The sequence below is a fragment of the Terrapene carolina genome, unplaced genomic scaffold (genome assembly GCF_002925995.2).
Source record: "Terrapene carolina triunguis isolate 2854851 unplaced genomic scaffold, T_m_triunguis-2.0 Scaffold131, whole genome shotgun sequence".
Taxonomy (NCBI): Eukaryota; Metazoa; Chordata; order Testudines; family Emydidae; genus Terrapene; species Terrapene triunguis.
The window spans coordinates 18,332,092-18,358,716 of record NW_020664482.1 but is presented as its reverse complement, the minus strand read 5'-3'; the positions used below and the strand labels follow the sequence as shown (position 1 = coordinate 18,358,716).

The 26,625-nt window shown below is 41.8% G+C and overlaps 1 protein-coding gene across 1 annotated transcript; it reads right to left on the bottom strand.

Annotated features, from left to right (window-relative positions):
* Nucleotides 1-15,247: 15,247 nt before the first annotated feature.
* SERTM2 (serine rich and transmembrane domain containing 2) lies at nt 15,248-26,139 on the bottom strand. The gene is made up of 2 exons (XM_024217407.2): nt 25,747-26,139; nt 15,248-18,297 (listed from the first exon to the last, which is right to left on the bottom strand). Exon 2 carries the CDS (start codon nt 17,707-17,709, stop codon nt 17,428-17,430), a length of 282 nt encoding a protein of 93 aa, XP_024073175.1. The 5' UTR covers nt 17,710-18,297; nt 25,747-26,139; the 3' UTR covers nt 15,248-17,427.
* Between the last annotated feature and the right edge of the window lie 486 nt (nt 26,140-26,625).

Sequence of the window (26,625 nt, the reverse complement as noted above, 5' to 3'; positions counted from 1 at the left end):
ATGATATTCCTGTATCCCAGCTACCAGAAAATACATCAGCAGCAATCCACGATGTGAGTCCAATACCAGTTCAGGTTTTCACACAATCCCTTGGATATACCTATTTTATTTTAAATTAATTTTCATCCAGGCAAATCACATTCTCTGAAATCTCAGTGCTTTATTCTCCAAAGGCAGCTGTGTTAGTATAAGTGTAATCAGATCCTGAGGTGGTATATGTGCATTTTCACAGGCACAAAGACCTGCTGTACATCTAAAATATTCTGTTCCTCCTTTCAGTATAACCCTACCTATAGAGAGGTATAGACATCACCACTGTTGACTATACAATGTACATGCAGTGTGGAAATAGCTTAAGCATCTAGTTAACTAAAAGTGCCGCTAAATGCCTGAGGAGGAAACTGAAAAAGTAGCAAAGCACTGAACAAGTATGATACATTGTGTAGCCAATAGAGGGCAGTGCTGCACATTCAGACAGACATTACACCAGGCTCAAAAGGCATCAAATAGACTATTTTTTACTCTTTTCAGTCCCTTTCATTAGCTGTCATCCATTTGTTATTTCCAAGCTCATTGTAAAAACAAAATGTAGAGAGAATCTGAATGTGTTTTACATTCATTTCACGGTGGATGGACAGTGTGATGGGTTGTACCTGGCCTTTGTGGCTCCCTACAGGAGATTCTGTGGTCCTACTACATCCTGCCCCAGCAAAGGTGGGTCCTCCAGGCCAGCTAGGGCGGTCTCATGGAAGCAGCCAATCAGCAGCCCAGCAGGCTCAGATAAAAGGAGCTGCATGGTTTTAGCAGGGCAGTTCTGGGCAGGGACCAAAGGGGCAAGGAAAGGGGCTTCTCTCTGGCCACAGAAGCTTGACTGGCTGCATTTGCTTAAGTTTGGGGGAGAGAGGACGTGAGAACTTTAACCTTAAGATCAGGGGTGAAGATAAAGGGGCCAGTTGGGAAGAGGTCCAGGGAAACAGCAGCAACTAATTGAAGTGAGTGATATGTAGTGGGTGTTGGAACCTGGAATAGTGAGTGGGGCTGGGTTCCCCCATCAGCAAAGTGGTGTAACCTCTGAGCAGGGGACAAGGCTCCTTTAAAAGCCTGAGCAAAGAGCTGAATTTAAAGGGTCCAGAGTCGGGGCTGAAGACCCTGGTGAGGACAGATAGACAGTTTTTGTTGGACTCTGCTATCTTGGAAGGGGTTCATTTTGACTGTAACCAGGCTAGAGGACTGAGCCACCGAAGACCTGTCAACCAAGTTCAACAGCCTGCTGCTGCAAGAGGCACCAGGGGATGAGAAAAGGACTGCCATGCCACACCCAGCCACTGGGAGGTGCTCAAGAAAGTTACAGACAGATATTGGGATCTGCACGAGACTTTGAGAATTGTGCTATGTTCTGACTGAGAGCTTGTCTGGTGACAGCAAAAACTGCCTGAGGGATGTACACTTCAACGTGACATCTAAGGTGGACATTAATTATTTTGAACTCTGCTTGTCCTCTTCTTTTAATTTTTAAATTGGGCTTGAACCTGATACTGTGTTTTCTTTTAGTGAATATAATTCTTATGAAAAGTCCCAGTCTCGTGGCACTGAGGAATTTAAGTTCGTTTTATCTACAGAACAAGTACCAGACAGGTATTGGTGGCACCAGCTCCCCCATCACTGCCTTTTCCTCGCTGAGATGAGAGGAGAGCTTGGTGGGCCCGTCCATTCATTCCTGGGCCTATGAAGTTGCCACCAAGGGTGCCAATAGCAATGACAGCTTTGTGATGTATTTATCTGTCCAGGTGGGGTCTGCCCTGTAACCACTAACTCTTCCACAAAGGCAGTCTAACATCAATAGAAAGTGGCGATTTTTGGTACTTCTGTATGAGCCTCACTCAGGCATCTCAAACTGAGGATCTTCGAACTATCCAGTCTGTGCCAGCGCTCTTTTTTTTATATATGTTTAGAGATTCTGATCCAAACAGAATCTGTGCTAAAAAATATTTCTACTCACTTCTTGTGTTTCTTTAAATTTTAATAATTTTCATCACCAGCAATGTCAAAAATATCAGTTATGTGGAGGCAAACCAGATGGTGGATAGCGCAACATAAATTTCACATAAATAGGGAATTATGAAGTTTTGAGCTGTAGGCAGGTTTTTTTTTTTTTTTTTGGAAGAGGAAGGAGAAATAATCCAGATAAGTCCATTTATATATGTAATGAATTTGGAAAGCTCTGTGTGTACTTTACAAATATGGTGTTCTCTCTCAGTCAGAAATCAGCAAATGTGTTGCAATTCCAGACAGTCATCTGTCTAATGATCAGTCTTGCTAGAATTCACTCAAACATATAGGGTCAAATTCAGACATGGTGTAGCTTAACCAGTTTAGATCTAAAACAGAAGTCTGTTATATTTGGGAGAGTGATTCCTGCTAGATGTGCTAATGTCAAAACAAGACTATTTTGCATTACTCTTTCCCTAGAGTGAACATTGCTGAACTCACAGTTGTCCTGTTTGTCTCAGCCTAAAACAAGCATGGCTGCCTATTTACCTACACTTCCAACTACAGTAACTTCACTTCTCGCTTTCAGTGTGGAAAAAACCATTGTTCTTGTCACAGTACCATATTTAAAATACTGATCAACTGTGGAAAAATTGTACGGTCATGCCAAGTAAAGGGAAATTGCCACCAACTGAAGCTTAGTTACTGGTTTATTTGATTTTTAAGTGAGTTGCAGTCTGTGTGAAAATAATGGATTGACAGATGTGGATAGACTTAGGTGTTTAATCTATGCAAAGGTACAGCCTGGGCAGTAGGAATAGAAATGGGAGTGTGCCTCAGCTGTACTCCAGAGGGACTACCACTAGGAGTGACCGGATTCTCCATTCCCTGTGGTGTTATCAGTCCTTGGCTACTTTGCAGAGACAATGCCACTACATTTGGCTTTGGGAAATAGACATTTGTCCACTAGGAACTGGTCTGAGATCACCATCACACAGACCACTGAAAAACGATCAGATTCTAACAACTTTAGATCACTATCAGCCAGATCTGAAATTGATCAGCCGCCTCTGTGAAATGATCCATGTCCAATTACTAGTCCCCTGGTCAGTTGCTGATTCCCTATAAGTGCTGTATGTGGTAAGGAAGAGGCATCATACAGAGGATACATCTGTAAGTGCCTGCTGAAGAGGAGTTCTGATGAAGACACTGTTGGCACAGTTACTAGTAAGTTCATTTTTTTTTAATGGTGACTTTTTTGATGTCAAAGAAATTATTTGTATGTAAAATCACAAGAAAACTGCCTAACCTTGTCTCAGAGCAGACGGTGTTACATTTCTTTATTTCTCTAGGGCACTAAGTCTCATGGCTCTGTCACGATGCATAAAATTGTTCCATTTCGATTCTCTTTATCTGAATCTTCCTTTTATTTAAAAGGTGGAAGATTGATGAAGAGGCATATAAAAGTCCTGCCTGGTGCTGCAGCTGATAGTGTGCAGAGTTCAGCTGGGGATATATTTCAGGTCCCTTATTGTTTTCTGTTTATACACAACCTGCCCCCAGGTGCTAATTAGCTACAAGAACTGCATATACAAACAATATGGTTGTGTTTTTTCTATACAAATACATTTGTGGTCAAGGTGAATGTTACCGGGTTACTTGTTGTTTCCAGCTATCTAGGACACTAACAGCATGATTGCAAAGATTTCTGAGACAAGTTTTTCATCTTAAACTAAGTTCTACTTTATTTAGGCTTGGACTATAGGTATTGAAGGTTAATTCCTCGATAACAGTCATTCTTGATACTATGCCAGATGCAATAAATAAGTTTCAATATTGGTACCGTATGTTATCTTCTTTCAGTAGAACATGACCACACGTAGCATTTGCTTAGATTAAACAGGGGTGGTCTTTGTCAACAACCATACTCAGTTGGCTTTTGGCTTGATTCTATATTGTGTATATTGGAGCATACTCTCGCATAGTCTGCTTTGATTAGATCACACAGACAAATAGGATTTGGAGCATGTGAAAAGTTTCCCCAGGGACGTTAGCTCTAGGACACAGAGGAACACAGGAATATTGAAACAGACCAATGGTGGTCCTAGTCCAATATGGTGCTTCTGAGGATAGCCATTGACAGGATTGTATTTTCTTCAGGACATCTTGTGGTAGAAGACAAGATTGCTTACTTCCTGTTAAACTATTAGCCTAAAAACATAGTTAGAGGGATCAAGTTTTAAGGAGAATTGTAGATACTTAAGTAACAATGATATACCGATTTCAAGCTGAACACTGCGCTTCAAAAGCGGCTATGATAAAAAGAACCAGAGAGTTGTCTCTGTGGGTTTATCTAGCACAAATGAACACCAATTACAGTGTATTCTTTCCACTGGGGCTTAGTCCATCATTTTGTCTAATTATGGTATGAATCCCACAATGGAAAAATCCCTCATTCTGTAAAGAACTAATTCCGAATAGAAATCCTAAAAATCTTAAACAACTCCAATTATAATGCATTTCTTAATACATTAGCCAGCCAGAGAAAGTATATGCCATCCACTCACTACATTAAAATGCTCTGGGCATGAGAGGGAGAAACTGCTATCATAGGAGACAAAAGAGAATATCAAATAACTTATTTGACCTCCTCTCAGCCTCACTATGGGCTTTTATTAAGTTTAAGGCCTGGTCTACACTTACGGTAGGAGTTTTATCAGCATAGCTATGGCAGTTAGGGTATGATTTTATTTTTTCCCCCTGACATAGCTGTGTTGGTAAAAGCTCTATCGTAGATGCAGTTATACTAGTATAACTTTACACTTAATTTAACTGACATAACTATTTTGGCTAGAGGTATGACTTTATATAACTTTTGGTAAAAAACACAGTTAAAAGCCCTAATATGGCTGCAGGTACTGTTATAAAGCTGATTTAGACTAGAATAGTTATTCCCCGTTCTGTAGGGAATAGCTGTACTGATGTCAATATAGTCATATCATAAAACCACATCACAGTCAATACTACTTTTAGCACGTTTGTTGCCAGTCCCAACTGAGAGGCAAAGACAGGATGTTCCTGGGCCCTGAATTGCTCTGACCACAGAAGTGTCTCAGCATCGGGATGCGGCAGTAAGGGAGAAGCCCATACTGAACTTGTTCTGTGTAGAAAGGACTTCAGTTCCCATTGCTGCCAATTTAGCAGCTTTCAGCAACATTAAATGCACTTAGTATGCAGCGCTGGCAAACAGTAAAATAAAAATCAACTGGCTGTTAACTTTAGACAGGCAACTATGAAGGCAAACAAGGGCATACACTGAATGTATTCTTAGCCACAGCTCCACAGGCCACATTCTTTGCTCTGGGGCTTGTACAGCGCACACTGTGATATCATTGAGAGCCACCCGAGGGCAGAATTTATGTTCTTGCACCTGAAAAGCAGGCATGCTTAAATCTGTTTTGGTGAAGCCAGGCTAGGGGAAGCAAAGCTTAGAATGAAATCAATATTTCCCCTTCTGAAATCAACCATCTCTGCAGGGTCTGTGAGGTTTTGTTTGCTTGCCTCTTTTCTTCATTCCCAGGAGCACGTCTGCATTGCAGACTGTTTACATTTAACATTTTTCTCTCCACATCTACAATATGTCTTCCAACAACAGATATAAAAAATAATGAGGTAAGCCTCAAACCACCACTGGGAGGTAGTATCTCCCCCCTTTTACAGATGGGGAGAAAGATGACATAGTAAGTCTGTGACCAAGATGGGAAGAGAACCCAGATTTCCCGACTGTCAGTCCTGTGCTTCAGACCTCTTCTTCTCTCCAATATCCAGCACAGACTTGGTTGGTGCTATTGAGGAGATTGAAAATGACAGTTACATTTCAAATCTGTGCTGTGGATTAGTCAAAAGACGGCAATGACTAAAAAGAAAATAAACGAGTAGGGAATACAGCCGCAAGTCTTTCCAAATTCAACTCAGCAGAGGGTGGTTATAGAAAAGAAAGATTAGAGTACTCCTAAAGAACAGGGTAAGAATGAGATCACTGTACTTAAACATATTCCTAGACACCAGTGTAGTCAATACAGTGTTCTGTTCTGCGTTTCTAAACTAGCAGCACTTATTAAAGAGACACTGTTAATGTGAAAATTTCCTGAAACCTGTATTCCCATATCTACCTCTCTGGTGAAAGCTAATTATAACTCTTCACTCCTGAGAAAGGCCTTGCTTACTCACAAACACCGAGTGAAGGATCTTCCAGACTTACTAAAGAGAGAGGATAAGCAGCCTTCCCAGGAGGTGTACTGCATGTTGTATTTATTTACAGATTTTTTTTTTTTTAAGAAAAGATAATTACTAGCTGAAATGACACCTGACTTACTCCAGGAACAGGCCAGTATAAATAAACACACAGCTCATTTTAGATTAGCAAGCCACCCCGATTTCCACATAAGTGGGCATTTGCCCGTTATGATAATACAAATGATAATCACCACAGTGACAATGTATGAAATCTCCTGGGAGTCGGACAGTAGCTCCCAATGATCCAAGTAGATGGGGATGTTGTTTACTGGGTTTAGCTTTTCTTGGTGGGTGGGGGAGGAAAAGGTAAAAGAACTAGTACACACCTATGCATGAGGCTACAAAAAGTAAGCCATTTTTTTTGCCTATCTCTCTACCCTTAAAAAAAAAAAAAAAGACAAACCCAGTAACTGAAAAGTGCCCCTATGAAAGTGGCTCTCAAATTGGTCCCTGAGCATGTGGTGATGGCCCATGGAGTGCTGACTGATCACATGGGCCTGGCTCCTCCTCCTTTCATCTTTAAATCACATTCAAAGAAGCCAAAATTATATTAAATATCTTCCTGGTATTAATTTTTCTATGTAAGTGATTGTTGCCAGAGCACTGATATGTCAACGTAATTGCGAGGGGAGATGTATTCAAGACAGTCTCTCTCTACATACATACACACATGCATTTGAATGTTTATATAAAGGTTTATGGATAAACCAGGCACCTGCTGTAGTTGATCCTAGCCCAAGGGACAGCTTGCTAAAGGGGACTTGTTAAAAATTGGTTGCTCCTGGGAGAAAAGACATCTCAGGCTCTCTGCATTCAGAAGACTTTGCCTGGTAATAGGCTATAGTTTCTTATTTGCTTTCTGCTGTAATTTGGTTTACATATTGCTTGTTTCTCAGATTCCACTGCTAGAGAGGTAACATAAATCTAAGTAACAAGTGAGAAATGCCTACAGTCTCTGGAACCACACGTTCCATTCCCAGCTGGGCTGACTCTGTGCTTCATCCTTCCAGAGTAGATATGTTAAGGTCCATGAGGTTAAATGGGGAGACACAATAAGTATGATATGGGCAGCCAGAGTGCAAGCTACCCCAAAGTTGGCCCACTCCTGTGTTCAAACCCTGACCTGGAAGAACCATCTCTTGCAGTAAGAGGGTAACTGAGTGTCATGACTATTCAGTCCTTTGGCTCTTTGTTGCGACTGCCACTTATGGTGGTGGTTTCTTTTTGTGATGGAAAAAGGACTGCCCGTGAATAGTGCTGTCTAGTCCAAGATTAGTCCCATATTTCACTGGTCTGTTAGGCCAGCCAGTGTTAAAAAAGAAAATGTATTATAATTTCTCAACAGGTATTTATCCTCATCTACTTAGTGGACCATTTCTGGGGAGGGTGCAGTTTATGATGAGATAAATATTGCGCAAAGCTAAGCACTAGGGCAAAAAAACAGTAGCACATTTAGGCATACAATGGATTCTCATTAAAATTCTGAGTTTTGAGTCTTATTAATTGAATTGACTCCCACTGATTTTATAGGGCACTTACCATGCTATGTAAGTTTTACATCTGTCTTTTTATATTCAGCACAAATACACATACTAAAAAAGCTTTGGTTTGGTCCCTGTTTTGTTTCTGGCTTTCTTTCTTTGTGACCGAGGAAAAGGACATCTGGGCTCTAGCTTTGTCTTCTTAGGGCTGGACCACACTAAGCCCCCAGTTCGAACTAAGATACGCAACTTCAGCTACGTGAATAACGTAGCTGAAGTCGAAGTATCTTAGTTCGAACTTAAAGGTACTTACCGCGGGTCCACACATGGCAGGCAGGCTTCCCCGTCGACTCCGCCTACTCCTCTCGCAGAGCAGGATTACCGGCGTCGACGGCGAGCACTTCCGGGATCGATTTATCGCGTCTAGACAAGACGCGATAAATCGATCCCAGAAGATCGATTGCTTGCCGCCGAACCAGCGGGTAAGTATAGACGTACCCTTTGATTACACGTGTGTATCTTGTGCTCTGTGATGAATCATTCCGATGACCTATCATGCATGTCTTGCCAGCAGTCTGCGTTGAGTTAGTAAAGCACATAGCCTACAGGAGGAAGCTAGATGTTGCACATCTTTGAACACAAATGTCCACAGAGATGCACCTTTTTTGTGCAACCATCACTGTACATATTACTAGTCTGTCTCTTTTACCTGGTGTTTCTTCTACACAAGTGTAGAATCCACACTCTGACCTAGAAGGCTTGGTTGTCAATGTGTGCGTATCGCAATGCTGGCTGCTCCTTAGTGGGTGATCTTGGGCAAGTCACATCTGAGAGCTTCCGTTTCCCCAACTTGGAAAAAAGGGGCAATGATGTTGAACTATTAAGGCTCCTCAGTAGCCAGAGTGGTAATAGAGCTCAAGGATTAGTCTCCATGCCCTCGGCCTAACACATGAACTCTCCCTTAGGTAGCTTGTTTCAGAATTGAGTGAAAAGACTTTTTTCAAACACCACAAGAGTGAATCTATTTTTTGTTCAAAATTTTCAATGAAAACTGAATTTTCAGAAATGGTTTATATTTTGGGGTTGGTTCACGAACTCTCAACCAGGCAAAAGTCATCAGGGAGGAAAAATCCCATCTTGCAATTATTATTTTTTAACAATCTCCTAGCCTTAGTAACCACACACTTAACCAGTACACTACATACACACAGTTTTCTGATTGTTTTGTTGCAAATAACTTCATTCTGGATCCAGAGGCAGGCGGTAAGGTTGGGAAATGTTGAATCAGGTTGTAACTTGATGGAGTTACCAGCAGAAGTGAAACAAAGGCAAAGCAGTCTTGGCATTCTGATCCTGGCCAGCCTTTTTCTCCGATTATGGCTCTTCTAGTTGCAGGTCTGTGTGTGGAGAGTCTGTCTCTGCTGTGCTTATCTGCCAGCTGTCATTTCAGTGTTGCTTCTACAGTAGAACTGCAAAGAGCTTTGAAATTCAGTACATGCTACAATAGTACATCAACGAAAATGAGGCATGTTTAGAACTCTCATTTTCTTCCTTTTCATGTCTATGTATTTAACAGCAACAGCGCAAAATAAAAAAAGTTTTTCTTTTGCATGGTTGTGAAAATAACCTTTCCAACATGAGCCAAGTGAAACCCAGTGTAGTGTTGTCTTCATGAATTCACAGACTGGCAGGTTCAGTGCATCTAGGGCTGCTCAGAATTTTTCAAAGCTGCAGTAGGGTGAAAAAATCTGTGAGCAACTGTGAAACTCACATTAGTTTCACTCTTGTTGCCAGTTGGGGTGGGGAGGAAATTCCCCTGGCTGCCAGTCTCTGTATAGCAGCAGTCCATCAATGACCCAAATGGGAGCTTTCTGTGCATTTAAATGTGCTTCAGCATCAGACAAACCAGACGTATGTTGACAGAACAATGTTTTGTTTTTTGTTTTGGTTTGCAATCAACTTGAATTAGTTTGAATTAAAGTTGCTAAGGGATTAGAAACTATAGTATGTCTTAACTATAGGTATGTCTTATTTGCTTAATTGGCACCCGTGTTTGCCTAGCCTGGGTCTAAGCAGCCACACTACAAAGTGGCACTAAAGTTACTGTGTCCTCACTGGTGCTCCACTCACCTGGGTCTTGCTAAGACTTCTGGGGGCATATCTCATGAACCATGCAGTAGGCTAAGCAGCCCTATGATTCTTTCCCAGTGAATTGTGGAAGAACTTGTCTGTCTCTCTGGGCACCAGGGGGAATTGTGGGAAGGAATTGGAGGACTTTTGGCTCTCAAGTAATCTAGCCTGTGTTCTCGCTGCTGAGTGGGTGTGGTGACACTCAGGCTTTAGCCTATGGCCATAGACAAGCTAGCCAGCTTAGATTTAAAGCATCACCAAAATCCGGGATGTGGTTCTTGTATGTGTGGTTCGGGGCGGGGAATGAGGGGCAACATCTGCCCAGGTTCACTCTGCAGCGAAGAGGGACTCAAGGTGGGACTTGAGTTAGTTCAAGGATTTCAGGTATCATTTTTTTCATTCAAATGCCAAGTTTAAAATATTTTATAGTGAATGGGCCAATGATTTGGATCAAATGTCTAGGACCTAACATGGCTGTGAGGGAGGTAACCTTTCTCAAACCATATGTGGCCACATTAGTGCGCCACAGACTTTGAGCCTCAGTGCAGGGTGGAGAGAGAACAGAGGCTCTGTGCCTGGGTGGGTTTGACTCACTTATGCAGAAAAGTGACTGAAAGAATGACTGGAATCATGAAGTTCCTATAAAATTTATTTCTCAGGAGTCCTTATTCTAGCCAGATCCCTGAACTTCTACTTGATCCTTGAAGTTAGGTGTCACCTCCCTCTAGCTTAGAACTGGATTGGGCTTCCTGTAGGGGCCATCAGTGCCTCTGTCTAGGTTAGTCAGAGGGACACTCCACATTTCCAGGGTTGGGTTCACTGCCTCTCTAGTGCTTGCAGTTGATAGGGCAGACACTGAGAAAATGAGGCCAGAAATTGAAACCAGGGTATGTCCTAGTTATTTATTTTCCATTAATAGTTTGCAATCTAAAAATGTGGCTGTCTTAGTAAGTTTGTAGTCTATTAGAAATTGTTATACTAGGTAAGTCCAATAGCACCAAACCATTAAATGGGTCATCTGGATAGATCCCTGTGTCTGTAAAACCATGAGAGTGAGTGTCAACTGGTTGGCTGCTAGGAGTACAAAGTCATTCTGGACCTTATTGGAGAAATAATTTTAAAGTGACCACCCTAGAATAAGCGAAAGACACTTATAGCTTGCAAACAATAAAATAATCAGAGAAAGTAACAAAGACCATTCCTGAGGTCTTATCCATGTGATGGCTAGTACCATGTGATTAATCCCCCACCCCCCAGTTATAAATTTACATAAAACTAAATTCACATTGATGTCCATATAGGTATTTATAAATTGTATCTGAATTGGATAGACGCCTTCCTGATTGTCATTGACCCACCTCCACTATTAGCTAAATATAATCTACTGCCGAACGAGTTCCTTCTGCCTACATCTAAGAAGATCCCAGAACACCTTCGATAAAAATCACTCTGCCAAAAACGAGTTTAATGTTATTGTTCATACAGAACGTTAACTGCCTTGGAAGATGGACTTAATCTTCCTCTGTTGTGAAAGGACTAAGGGAAATCTGCATATAAAGCAATCCAGGGAGGAGAATCTAGTAATCTAGGAGTTAACTTTTCATTCCGCTCTTTGCTTGTTCATTTTGAAGCCTAGGCAAATGGTAATTTTTTTTATAAGCACCCAGGTGAACTTTAATATCTGTAAACTTCTCATATTCCTTTTGGACCTTCATTGTCTCTACAGATCTGAGGGTGATGAAGGACACACAGCCCATCATAGAGTCTAAACTTTATGCTCAATGTCTTGAAGCCACGACTGTAAAACAGCACCAGTGCATGTGTAATGTTTGTGTCATGAATGAATGCTGCTGTAAAATATTAAATTCATACCCAGATCTTCACAGGTAGATAGATAGCAGCTGAAAACTGATATGGGAGATCCCCTAGCTTTGCTTGATTCCTATAGAGGAAGAGGTCCTAAATCCTTTCTCAGCAGCTCTTGTGTATTTATCAGTATGTATAAGAATACACTTGAATGCTTTTTATGTGTCATTTTTACAATCCTTTCCAAGCATGCTAAATGTATCAAGCAGCCACCATCACTTGTGGATTTTTTCCCATCAGAGACCCCCCACCATGAAAGTTCATAGAGGGTGATTGGACAGATTGTGAATCAGGATTTTTAGCCCTGAAGGTATGTTTGTATTTGAATCTTTTGCTGTTTTAAAATACATTCATTATGTGGTGAAACATGACTGTAGACAGGACACACGTTTTTTTGCTGGACACAGGATTAAACATGATTATGAACAAGCATGTGTGTCCTCTCTATATTAGAATTTACAGTCATGTTTGTCATGACGAGGGACAGCCTTCAGGGTGGATGATCTCAGATTTTACCATATGTTAGCTAACACCAGGAAAGAACACTCCTTTTTTCCTTGTGAAGACCAGGCCCAAGAGCAAAGCAAAGTCTTCATCCCTGATTAAGGCAACTAAGCTAATGGGCGATTTCATACCATTTGCTTTTCTCAACCAGAGTTGGGAAGAGCGTGTTTTTGGCCTTGTCCCATCTAAAAAAAGAAAGCTTTCCTTTCCTGAAGTCTGATGGTTACCCTTTGCTGTTACAAAGTTAAATTCACCTCTGGAGGCCTGTGATGAGGGGAGGGATAGCTCAGTGGTTTGAGCATTGGCCTATTAAACCAAGGGTTGTGAGTTCAGTCCTTGAGGGGGCCATTTAGGGATCTGGGGCAAAATCAGTACTTGGTCCTGCTAGTGAAGGCAGGGGGCTGGACTCAATGACCTTTCAAGGTCCCTTCCAGTTCTATGAGATAGGTATATCCCATCATATATTATATAAAAATGATGGGAAGATGTCTGTTTGTTTAAGAGCATATACTGTAAACCATTCTTGCCCTATTCCCCACTCAAGGGTTTATTAATGCAGTGTTATCAGTAATGTCGATGGGAGTTATGCATATGGGAAAGAGAACAATAAATCCCATAAGAAGTTAGATGTCCAGTTATGTCCAATTTGTGTGTGGGGTGGGAGGAGGATTCTTGGCAACCTTTAGACTAAATATGATGGGAGAATTTTTGAGGACTATGAAGGGCAGTTGTGATGGCTTCTGTTTCCCGATGATTGTGAGTTTGAGTAAGGTTATCAGATTCGAACAGGGCTGGACTGTAACCTTACAATCCAGCCTAAGGAAGGAGCAATGTGTAGTTGCCCTCTATCAGGAGAAGGGTTGGAACCAAATTAGGACTCAGTCAGTGAAGCCTGGTCCTTTGCTCTAGGGTGGAAGTGATCTGCAAAGGCTCTGGCAATACAGGTAGCCCACACAGAGTCTGGGGGCTCCTTACATTCCCTTATTCTCCTGCATGGGTGCACAGCCGGGCTTACATTTAATCTCATCTAGTAGTTCCTTACTTCTGTGATTCTCCAGCAGTCCTAATGATTCAGTTGAAGTCAGTGGGACCACTGGAGGAGTATATGACTCCTCCATGTGAGCCCTACTATGAGCTGCTGGCCCTGTGCACATTATGGTAATAGTATAAAGCAGCCAGCTGATTCAGAATTGATTTATAGTATTTCTCTTAGGTTTTATAAAAATAATTTTTAGCAGATGGACAAGTGGGAAGCAAACAAATAAAGCCTTTCCCCAGAAGGCCCAGGCTCCTGAAAATTACAAATAGGAACAAAAAGACTACAAATGGAGAACATATATTTTATTTGTTTCTTTGAGAAATGCAGACTTTAAAATTTGCTAGCCTTGAAAAAGACAAGTAGTGCATACAGTGTGAATATGTGTTTTCTAACAAAAATATATATAGGTCTTATGTAAATAGCCTATTGAGGGAGCATACCAGGGCATAGGGCATACTGAGCTGAACAGCTACTTGCTGTCTGAAATGGAGACACAAAACATCGGAAGGGAAAAGTGATGCTGTATGTTGGTAGCTCTGGCTGCCTTTCCTGGCAGTATTGTATAGAAATATATTATCTGCCCAAATATAATATATGATTAAATATAAATGGATCAACCTTTCATTTACAATATATTGAATAAATATAATTTTTGAATAAGAGTACTTTTATGAGTTAAAATATTTTAACAGAAAATTAAGGGTCCCAGTCTGCCACTGAATTAATTGCTATTAGGATTGGGCCCAAAATCAATTTGTGTGTCATTTTTCTTTGTACTAAAATATCTTCATTAAATAGATATATCTGCAGCTCTCTCTGTTTCTTGGGAGCAAAACTTTTCCTTCTCTGGGTGGTTGTGATAGAAGATTATTATTTCATAGAGACTATTAATTGCCACATGGGTTAAGGAATGTCAGAATCCTATGGCTCTTGTACACTTTTAAAAGGGTCCTGAAAAAGATGGTGGTGGACTAGCCAGTATTCTGTGCTTTTGCTGCTGAAAGAATGAAACTGTATCAAGTAAACCTATTTTTATATCCTTAAACATACATGACAGCATGGCTCAGTTAGTAGCAATCTGTCTTAGCAGGATTTAGGTTTAAATCCTACAACAAGTAGAATCTGGACTCCTAAGCAGTGTTGATAGAGCATCACAACAGGGAGAGTGCTGCACTCTTAGAGGTACCATCCCTCAGATGAACTGTTAAGCCAAGGTCCTGTCTAGTACAGTGGTTTTCAAAGTTCGGGTCACCACCCAGTACTGAGTCGCGGAATGCAAGGCACTGGGTCACCTTGCTCAGCACCCAGGGACCCTGGCGGCTGGCCAGTAAAAACTAGTAGTCCCTATGTGTTCTGACACTGCGCTGCGCCCCGGAAGTGGCCAGAAGCAGGTCCGGCTCGTAGGTAGGGGGGCCATGGGGCTCTGCACACTGCCCCTGCCCTGAGCACCAGACGGCCAATGGGAGCTTGGGGGGTCTGGTGGCTGCGCGCAAGAGGCACGCGGAGCTGCTTGTGCACCTCCACTAGGGTGACCAGATGTCCCGATTTTATAGGGACAGTCCTGATTTTTGGGTCTTTTTCTTATATAGGCTCCTATTACCCCCCACCCCCATCCCGATTTTTCACACTCCACCTAGGCGCTGGACCTGCTAGCCGCTTCTGGGGCACAGCGAGGTCTGTGGTGCCAGGACAGGCGGGAAGCCTGCTTCTGCACCCCGGCTGTGCCACTGACTCAGAGCCGCCGGAGGTAAGCCCACACCCCAAACCCACGCCCCAAGCCCCTGCCCCAGCCCTAAGACCCCTCCCAAACCCAGAGCCCCTTCCTGCACCCCAGACCCCTCATCCCTGGCCCCACCCCAGAGCCAGCACCCCCAGCCCAGAGCCCTGACCCCCTCCTCCCAACCCCCTGCCCCAGCCTAGAGCCCCCTCCTACACCCTGAATTGCTCATTGGCATCAACAATTTTCTTCAACTGCATCGCCAGAAAAAAAAGTTTGAAAACCACTGGTCTAGTAGATGCTCAAGTGATGATCCCATGGCACAAGAGTACAGGATAACCTATGACCTGGCCTACATTTATCTTCCAGGCAAATACAGTGGGAGATATTGCTGAAATATATTGGATGTTTTGTTTGCTTACATAGTTACTGCACTAACCGTTTTCCATGTTGAGCCTGCATCTCATGGAGTACATTGAGTACAAAAGGTGCTATTCTATATGGAGAAAGAGTCTTTAAACAGTCTTCCAGTCAAAACAGCAGTGACAATACTGCTAATCCTTGCAGTAGACTATTCATGACCAGTGTGGTTTTAGCATCTTGTTCTTCCCCATAGAGAGATAAAGAAGCCAGACTCCTACTCAAAAACAACCCACCGAACAACCGACCCATAAGGATAAAGAAACCACAATTCCCGAAGCATTGGAAGAACAAGTTCTTATTGTTGTTACAGGTCTGTAGAGTCAGTGCCATTGCTAATTTTAGCACTGTTTGTGTGTGGGGAGTTTTCACTTTCCAGGCCCTTGGAGAGAGCAGAATTGGCAAATAATTGTATATAAAGTGGAAAGCACAAGGGAGCTTTATCACAAGGTTAGATTTAGACAGGAGCAAAGGAGGTAAGATGTGCTAGTTAAAATCCATGGGGAAGCACCTGCCCAGTACATATGAGTTTAAAATTATCCCTGTCTAAAAAGTGTTGTTACACGAGATAGTGGCCCAACAGAAGTGAGATGCTATATTTGATTGCCATCTTTCTGATCCATGTGAAGAAAGTCCTTATTTTTTTACATAAGGTATTATATGTTTATATAGAGAGACGTTAAAAGGACGTTCCCAGCATATCATTTCATAATTTTAGACATTTTTTTCTTACTGTTTCAGTTGATCAGTTGGAATCTTGCTCTCCTATTTCAGTGCTCATATTTTCCTTTAATTTTGTAAGCACACTAGTTGGTCATTTAGGATAACTCCAGAGTACAGAGCTGTGCATGCTGATTTATTATTGCAGTGTCAGGTCTTGGCATTCTCTTCCCTTCCCCTTCTCCCCTGTCCCTGTATCCTTGGGAGAAAAGTATTGGGAGTTTTGGCGTGTTTCTGGGGGGGGAAACTACATGGAGACGAGAGAGAGGTCCAAATTCAGAACAACCTTATCACTGTTAGCAATGTCCACTTAATTCAGTAACATTAAATAGTATTTTAATTACTGAGTGGCATTGGGAAAGCTGAAAGAAATGAACCTAGTTTTAGGGAATGCAATTCCTGCAAAGGAAGGGCAGGGACCCAGAGGCAGTGTCTCTTCTGAATATGACTCATGCTGCTTGTTTCATGCACATACCTTTACCTTTTATTTTCTTTCATTCTGAATGAACTGCCGCCTTCTGATAATTGGAATGCACTATTCACTGTTTGTTTGATTCTTAATGTTTGAAAGTAATAGCCCCAGTATATGATGCACATTGGCCTTATAGCAGGAACACGTCTCTATTTCCAAAATTGCATTTTGCAAATGTGCTATTCCAAGTGGAAAAAAACACCATTTAAGATTTTCCTTCTTGAATGGGATGGATGTCTGGGGATTTTCACACCACTATTCATTTTTCATATGTGCCCTGTGGGCTCTTTGAGCCTGCGCCACAAATTAACTTTGAGTTCAAGTCTCTTATCAGGCGAGGACTCTCCTCTAGCAATAGAGGGGAAGATAACTCAGCAAATACATCTTTCAGAAAATATTCTTGTAAGTTTTTGGTTTTTTGGCTGTCATTATAGTAGCTTTTATCATTTGCATTAAATCTTTTCAGGAGGAGCTGAGTCTCTCCTGAGAGCAACGGGACTTCTGTGGTCTAGATTTTATTTAGGACATGTGCTCTATATTCTCCTAGAAACCAAACTTCTCAACACACATTGCTTGCAGTCTTCAGGGGGCAGGAGTGTCCTAAGCCTACTGGATATTTTATGACTGTCAATTCACAAATGAGTCAAATGATCCTGCCCTGTCAGGTGCAGTACATTGCAGAGCAGAGTGGGCAGGTGGGGGTTCTCCTCCCCACAAAGCACACGCCTATTTTGCCAAACAAAAGGTGCTTGGTGAACCATGCAGCTCCTTCTTCCTGCCTTTTGCTTCTGTCTCACTGAATGCTAGGAATCCTGCTGTGCATTTCTACATCTGTAAACTGCTGAACATTTTCTGTGCTTTCTGGAGAGGTGGTGATTGGGGAGATCACGTGCTTCAAGCGCAAGAGCATGGTGAAGAGTAGTATGAGAAGGATGGCCAGGAGCGTTAGGAACAAACCAACGTACATGTACAGGTTGGCATATTTATCTGCTGTTGTGTTTACTTCTGTAGACAGGGTTGGCAAGTGGACACGGCCAGTAAGATTTCCACGGTATTTAAAATAAATCTCAGTCATTGCTCACTCTCAGGTTTTGTCCACTTTCTCTATTCACCGTTAAAATGTTGCCTTCCTTCACCCATTTCATGAAGAAAATCCAGAAAGGGAATTTACACCTGAAAGTGGATTCTGACCAGAGTTCTGTAGAGAAAGCACAGTTGTGTTGGTTGTGAGACCTTCACTCCTCTTGGGTAAGCAAACTGCTCTACAGGAGCCTTTGGAAGTCACTTCTCACATGCCCCTGTTAGAGACTATTTTTTGTTGTTATAACTTCTTATGCTGTCAGAATTTTAATTTGCCCAAATCTCTTTAGTCCTCTTCTGGAACTGACAGATCTGAGTTGCTGCCAGGCTTAGCTCTATACAGGCTTTCGTTTTTGAACAAAGGAAGTGAATTTTCTGCCAACCTATCACATTGCAGATGATTTATTCCTGGGTGATCTGGCAAGCTTGTTTTATCTCTTGCTAATATGGTTGATGATCTCCACTCTCCAGAGTTATGGGTGTCAGTGATTAGATGAAGGAGAGTTTGGAAAAAAACGGGGTCTTTTCCACTTTCCACATTGAACTGATTCTGTCATTAGGATCAGTTAAAAACTCTTCCTTTCTAAAAGGGAAAGAGAGAACAAAAAGAATTATTAAACCCAGTTTGTACTGTACTCTCATCATACCAACCTGACAGATAAAGGGATAATATGAAACTGATATCTGATCTGATCGCTATTAGAGCATTGCATTTCCAGGGGTACTAAGTGAATTTGCTGACGTGGTCCTGTGAGCCATTTGGCAATCCAGAAGAGCATTATGTGTTTACAAAGGCTCTTTACACCTTTAGAGGAAGGGTACTGTTACCCTGCAGAATTCACTTTTGTTTCCTATTCTAGTATTCTGTGCTTTGTGGGCAGGGCCGGCTCCAGCTTTTCTGCTGCCCCAAGCGGCCCCCCCCCCAAAAAAAAGACGAGCGGCGGCACTTCGGCGGCAGCTCAAAGAGTAAGAGAGGGAATGAGGGACCTGCCGCCGAAGACCCAGACATGCCACCCCAATACTGGACGGAGTGCCGCCCCTTTGAATTGGCCGCCCCAAGCATCTGCTTCCTACGCTGATGCCTGGAGCCGGCCCTGTTTGTGGGTTAGGGAAACAGCCACTGATTACACTGATGTGGGCCATTAAAACTAATGGAGGAAAAGATATGAACTCCACAGCCTTCCTACACATAAAACTCTGCATGTCTCAACTATAACTCGAGAACTCGGATACTGGTGGCACAGAGTGTCCTATGAGCACTGTGAAGAAGACTGCTGAAGCTCTGCCAATGTGGACTGGGTCCTGTGTGAAAATGCCCACTTACCTCCCACAAGCAAAGCTGGTCAAAAAAGGGATTTCCATCCCGTGGGAAATTCTGACATTTCAAAACCTGATCTCATTCCAAATTGTAACAATTAAAAATTTCTCATGCAACAGAAATTCCAAAAATATTTCTCTTAGGAAACCTCAAAATGTTTTGTTTTGATGAGGTAAAATTTTTTTGTTAATGCTGAAACGCAATGTAAAATATCTAATATGCACACATTAAATATTAAAATGTAAAAGTCTAAATGAAACAAAGTTGAAAGAAAACATTTCAACGAGGGCTGTCGATTAATCACAGTTAGCACACGTGATTAACTCAAAAAAATTAATCGTGATTCAAAAAATTAATAATCATTAATTGCAGTTTTAATCACACTGTTAAACAATAGAATACCAATTTAAATTTATTAAATATTTTGGACTTTTTCTACGTTTTCATATATATTGACATTCTGAGTTGTAATTGAAATCAAAGTTTTGATTATAAATATTTGCACTGTAAAAACAATAAACAAAAGAAATAGTATTTTTCAGTTCGCCTCATACAAGTACTGTAGTGCAATCTTTGTTGTGAAAGTGTAACTTACAAATGTAGATTTTTTGTTTGTTACATAACTGGATTCAAAAACAAAACAATGTAAAACTTCAGAGCTTACAAGTCCACTCAGTCCTACTTTGTCTTAGTGATTGGCTGAAGAAGAAGAAGTTTGTTTACATTTACAGGAGATAATGCTGCCCTCTTCTTATTTACAATGTCACCAGAAAGTGAGAACAGGCATTTGCATGACACTTTTGTAGCTGGCATTGCAAGGTATTTACGTGCCAGATATGCTAAACATTCGTATGCCCCTTCATGCTTCGGCCACCATTCCAGAGGACATGCTTCCATGCTGATGACACTAGTTAAAAAAATAAGGCATTAATTAAATTTGTAACTGAACTCCTGGGGGGAGAATTGTATGATCCCTGCTCTGTTTTACCCACATTCTGCCATGTATTTCCTGTTATAGCAGTCTTGGATGATGACCCAGCACAACTTGTTCATTTTAAGAACACTTTCACTGCAGATTTGACAAAACGCAAAAAAGGTACCAATGTGATGTTTCTGAAGATAGCTATAGCACTCAACCCAAGGTTTAAGAATTTGAAGCGCCTTCCAAAATCTGAGAGGGACGAGGTGTGGAGCATGCTTTCAGGTGTCTTAAAAGAACAACACTCCGATACAGAAACTACAGAACCCAAACCACCAAAAAAGAAAATCTACCTTCTCCTAGTCGCATCTGACTCAGAGAATGAAAATGAACATGCGTCGATCCACACTGCTTTGGATTGTTATCGAGCAAAACCTGTCATCAGCATGGATACATGTCCCCTGGAAGGGTGGTTGAAGCATGAAGGGACATGCAAATCTTTAGCGCATCTGGCACGTAAATATCTTGCGATGCCGGCTACAATGGTGCCACGAGAACACCTGTTCTCACTTTCAGGTGACATTGTAAACAAGAAGCAGGCAGTATTATCTCCTGAAAATGTAAACAAACTTGTTTGTCTGAGTGATTGGCTGACCAAGAAGCAGGGCCGGCTCCAGGGTTTTGGCCGCCCCACGAAGCAAAAAAAAAAAAAAAAAGCTGCGATCGCGAGCTGCGGTGGCAATTTGGCGGAAGGTCCTTCACTCTAAGCGGGAGTGAGGGACCGTCCGCCGAATTGCCGCCGAAAAGCTGGACCTGCCGCCCCTCTCCGGAGTGGCCGCCCCAAGCACCTGCTTGCCAGGCTGGTGCCTGGAGCCGGCCCTGCCAAGAAGTAGGACTGAGTGGACTTGCAAGCTCTAAAATTTTACATTGTTTTATTTTTGAATGCAGGTTTTTTTGTACATAATTCTACATTTGTATGTTCAACTTTCATGATAAAGATGAATTGAAAGATACTATTTCTTTTGTTTTTTTTACAGTGCAAATACTTGTAATAAAAAATAAATATAAAGTGAGCACTGTACACTTTGTATTCTGTGTTGTAATTGAAATCAATATATTTGAAAATGTAGAAAACATTCAAAATATTTAAATAAATGATATTCTATTGTTTAACAGTGTGATTAATCGCGATTACTTTTTTTAATCGCTTGATGGCCCTAATTTCAAGATTATTGAAACAAAACGAAGTGAAACATCTTAATTTTGATATAAATACATTTTCAGAGGGAAAAGTTTATTTATTTATTTATTTATTTATTTATTAACCAGTTCTGCCGACAAGTCAGTGCCATATTCTTCTCTGGAGGGAAAAAGGCTAGCTCTAATTCACTGTGGGTCCCATCAGTACTACCACTTTGCTGGCTCGGGGGTTATCGAAGGGCTGAACACACTGTCTCCACACCACTCCCAGCATTTGCTAGCATCCCCCTTTGTTTCAAACAGTTTAAAAACAGAAAAAAGATAACTTAAGGAATGGTGGGCCAGATCCTGCTGGAAGATAGAATGGTCAAACAGGGCTGTACTGCTGGCTTAAACAGTCAGCTGGGGATTCCCCTGGAGTAATTCCTGAGTTGGGTATCAGGCTGTGTTCCACCCACTGGGGCGTAGGGGCAGGAAGGGGCATGGTCAGAGCATGCTGCTGTGAGTCCTGTCAGGCCTTGAGCCAGCTCCTAAGTGGCCCTAAACCAGCCCCCATCGGCCCCATGATCTGGGGGAAGGAAAAATGGAATAAAACCATTTTTCCAGCACACCTGGGAGTTTGATTGTTCTAGGGCTATTTGCAATGGGCAGAATGTTTCAGATCAGTGTTAACTTTAATATTTATGCAGTGCAATTTCTCTTTGTCTATTGAATGCTGCTTCACAGTAGACCAGATTAGAGGTGGAGGCAGCGTAGTGATGGTTACTGCTGAATAGTGCAAATCCCTGGGGAGTAAGCATGCAACATCCCCAGCAAGTTGCATTTCTGTGGCACTGGCATGTGAAGGGATGGCACTAGGAATGAAAGGTGGGATTTTCAAAAAGCACCTAAAAGACTTAAGAGACAAAGTCCCTTTAAAAGTCAATGAATTTGTGCATCTAAATCCCCTCGGTGCTCTTGAAAATCTCCTTTGAAATTCTCTCATCAGCAGTGTAGGACACAACCTTTGGGCCGTCAGGATAGCAAAAGCTTGTTTTGCCCAAGTAGCTAAAATAATTAATTTGCATTGTAGACGATCACATTTTATGCCAAATGAATTTCTCATGGCCAAGTTACAAGAAATCAAAGGTTTATAGGAAATGCTGAGAAATGCTCACTCACATTGGCACAGACAGCATTGTTCTAATAAATGCAGTTTTAAAACAAGGCTGGTTTATCAGCACATAACTGTAGGCCTTCCTGAGGGCAGAGGATAAAATAAAATGGTATGTATTTTCAAAGTGTTTGGATTGTCCTTAGAAAGATATTATTGCTGAAAGTTTCAAACAGGCTTTATTATTCCTTTTTCTCTCCCCCAACCATTTTCTATCGATCTCCAGACTTCCCAGATGGCTTCAGCAAAAAAGCTCCACTGAAAACAAACAAACCCCTTGGACTTCTGCAGATTGTGATCCCTGTGTTTGAGTCTGGTTTTACGTAGCATTGGCACATATTATTTTAATTGAATTAGGAGCATAAGGATGACATTTAAACTTCAGGAGCAGTCCATGGGCCAGATGTGCTACATTAGTGTATATCCAGAGTAACTCCTTCAGTTTAAGTTTACACCTATGCAAATGATACTCTCCACCTCCAATTTTGAAATCCACTTTTGAAAGCAGGAGTTCTTGTGATATTTTGGTGGATTCCCAGCTTTTTTCTCTTCCGAAGTTTCTTCCATTCTTATTACTTATTAACCTGTCCAGGCAGACTGGGGCAAAGCTGTTGCTGATGCAATTCCCCTGGAATTAGTGCAGTTGCACCAGAGAGAAATCTGGTCCATTCCATGTTTTTTAAATACTTCAACACTCCTGGAAAACCAGAATGTAAAAATGTAAAGAACAAGGCCTAGATTTTCAGGAGTAGCTAGTGATATTGGGTGCCTTGGTTTTGGAGCCCAAAATGATGCCCTAAAGGGGCTTTCTTCCAGAGGGCAGGTGCTCAGCACTTTCTGAATATCAGACTGCTTTATGTTGTCTCAAATTGAGCACCCAAAACTTGAGGCAGCCAAAATCACTGGTGACTTTGGAAATGTGTTTTCATAAGCCTGTATCTGTATAAAATACTATATAAAGACTTGTGAGGCCCACATTTCTAATTATTTGGACCACCTCAAATATATATGTAAAATATAATATGGGTGCCTTTCTCTAAAACAAAGTGGTTAGTAACACCGCTCACACATTATTAAAAAACTCAGTACTTTTCCATTCTTAATCTGAGGCGTGCCTCTTTATCCTTCATATGAAAAACAGAAAGAGAGGAGACATCTGGGCGGTGATAGTACAAATGAATTCCTATCCAGTATGGGGTGAAGTTCACATTGGTGGAGACTGCCAGCAGAAGCACCCTGGACTATGTGAGCTCCATGCTGGAACCACTCCCCTATGTGCCACGCGGTCTCAGTGCTGTCCCCACATAGGCCAGCATGAAGAGCAGGGGCGGGGCCAAGAGTCTCTGTTCCCAAGGATGCTGGCATCTTACCACACTAAGTGGTATTGGTGTGGTGATTGTGGGGGCTGCCGCTGCTATTTCAGCACACAGGCTGCAGCAGAGGACTTGAGGAATGAGGCTGTGCTACAGCCATGCACTTTGGCTCTGAGTGGCTGGGGGCAGTAAATTTCACTCCCATAATTCCCACACTTTGCCTGAGTAAAGCATGAATTTTCTCCGTAAAGAACAGACTCAATGTAGCTAGTAGGAAATACAAGATATGGAGGGAGCTTGTTTAAGTACACCTGCTTTAATACTATATGATTTCTCTGCCGCTGCCGAAGTGAAATCAATGTGTAGTCTGATATGCTATGAGTAAAGCGCAGAACATTGTCCTTACCCCATGTCTGCAGCTGTCTCAGCTGGTAGAGAAAACTGAAGTCTGCTTCTCTCCCTAAGGACCAGAGTGGCTAATGGCTTTACCTGCTTCTGAAAATTAGACTGTATAATGCTAAGCACATTAGGAGTTCAAGTGCAACAATTAATTCCAAGCCAAGAGTTTGAATTAATAAAAGTAAGAGATTAATAGTGGAGATTTAGCATGGATTTTTATTACTTTTGTCTGATTAATATAGAATTGCAGGTAACATCAGGAGACTTCAGCTTCATTTGGACTGTTGAAAGTAGGGAAATTACCTATATCTTTTCCAGAAAGGATTCAGTTACCAAGGTCAGCCAAAGAGCATTTCACTGCTAAATATAAGAATTTGAAATGACTAGCAGGTATTTTAATGTGCAGATCTCTTTGGACACTTGCTTTAGTTTTACAAAGACTCTGTTATTAGCAGAAAAGGCACAGGAACAGAATTTCAAGGTATTTTCTATAGCCGTTTCATCCCGCTAGCTAGCCATGGAGGCTGGGTTGTGTAACAGCAGGTAAGCAAATCTGATATGCAAAGATGCTGCACAAAGCCAATTTCCAAAGCAGGTTAAGATCTGAACTGTCTGATTCAGAACTGAGTAGGCAAAGACCCTCCCTGCCCTGCCTTGGGAGCCTCCAAATTAATCGTCAGACTAACAGACATTTATTAAAGTGCAGTGCATCAGAAGTAGAAACCAAAGTCCCTAAGATCTAAGATGCTGATCAATATTTGTTAATTCAGAACAGGTTCTGACCTACTTGGAAAATATGGTCCAATCCTGAGAGCTGCTCACGCCCTCAGCTCCCCATTGATGTTAGTGGATGAGGCCCCTTGATTCCAAACAGATAACAATTTTATAATTATTTTTGAGAAATTATTTAAATCAAGCAAGTTCTGTAGTTTAATAAAAAAAATCAATAATGGAAATGGAGGCTTAAAACAAACTAACATCAGAGCACTTTCCCTCATCATACGTAACAGACATACAGAGGGCCAAGGTGCTAAACTCATTCACCTCCCAATGAAGCCAATAGGAGTGGAGGGGTCTCAGCACGCTCAGGATTTAGTTTGTTTGCCTTGCTTATATAGCAAAGGAAGAGAAATAATGATGTTCAAACCCTGCAACACAGTAAGTACGGCTAGGATAAAACCAATGCATAGCTAGACAACTGCAGTAAATGCTCTTATCTTAGCTAGATGCTTCCATTCCTTTACTTTCTTTCCACTGTCAGTTTAAGTTTTAATAGGTAGCAAACGATCATTGAAACTGAGGACAACTGTTGTGTTGTGTTGCTGTTCCATCCAGTACTAAAACTACCACAGAGAGATGAGAACAGGATTGATCAGGACAATTATTACAGTAAGAGGCGCAGTTTGAAACCACCACCGTGGGCTTTCCTAAGCTAGTAGTTCAATCCTCGTTTGCTTGGCTGGCAGAAGCAGAAAGACCCTGGTACAGAGCACAGTGTGCTTTATAAGTTACACTTTAAAAAAAAAAGTCAAATAAGCACAAAAAAGCATTGAAATGCCATTTCCACCCATTTCTTGCATTTTCCCCAGTGGGAATTTGGGGGCAGGGGTCTCTTCTTTCGTTGGCAGATGGTATACTTTTGTTTTGACGCCAGAGTGTAAACTAATGTGTCTAGCCTCAGCTGTGCCAACATGTAGGAAAATAATAGAGAATTTAAAAAGCATAATTACCTTTCCTAGCAAGCAGGATTGGTGGGGCTAATCATTCGAGCATCTGGTTCAGACCTTGGACTTGCTGAGAATTTGTCTAGGAACATCTCCCCCCACTAGCTAGGTCTCTGGAAGAAATATTTGCTGTCTTACTGTTGGAGCTAGAATATCTTCTTTCGAACAAGCATGCGAAGTGCACTTTCTCCTTCTCTGCTCTTGAAGTAAATGTTTTGCTGCGTGATAGGCAGAGGCGACTCTTATTCCAGCTCTTGAGATGCCAGCTGACAGACTGATTTAACAGCATAAATGCTGATATTCTTCCTTCATTCAGCAAGGGAGGGTGCGGGGAGTCTTCTATTCATGTGCCTGAACGCTTGAATGGAAACAGCCTTAGCCAGACAGTTCCCTCCTTCAGCTGCTGCTGGCAGTTGTTAGATTGTAGAAGGAAAGGTAGCTCTCCAGCACTGCTTCTACCTCTCCTCAATAGGGAGAGAGGGAGGAGAGACCAAGAGCAAAGAGGCTGCAAGCTACACTGTGAGCAAAGTTTGTGCAAGCCTTTCTTTAACTCTTTAGAGCCCATGGGCTGTAAACCAGTCCTGCCATTTGACCATGCTGCCAGATAAGAAGTCTTAACCGTGGAGGAGAGATTGGTTAACTTAGTTTCTTTGGAGAGTGCACAAGTTTTTATTTAATGCCCAAAGGTGTTTTTGCTACAAAAAAATCTCCACTGTCTTCTTGAGTAGTAATCTAATGATTCCTTTTGTCTCTAGAATCAGTGTCATTTACAAGATGAGAACATTGTAATTGTACCTAAGCATCCCTGGCTTCACCATACTGTGGATTGGAATGAGAAATGTCATTTCTACGCTTGGTATCTAGTGACTTTCTATTGGCTCTTTT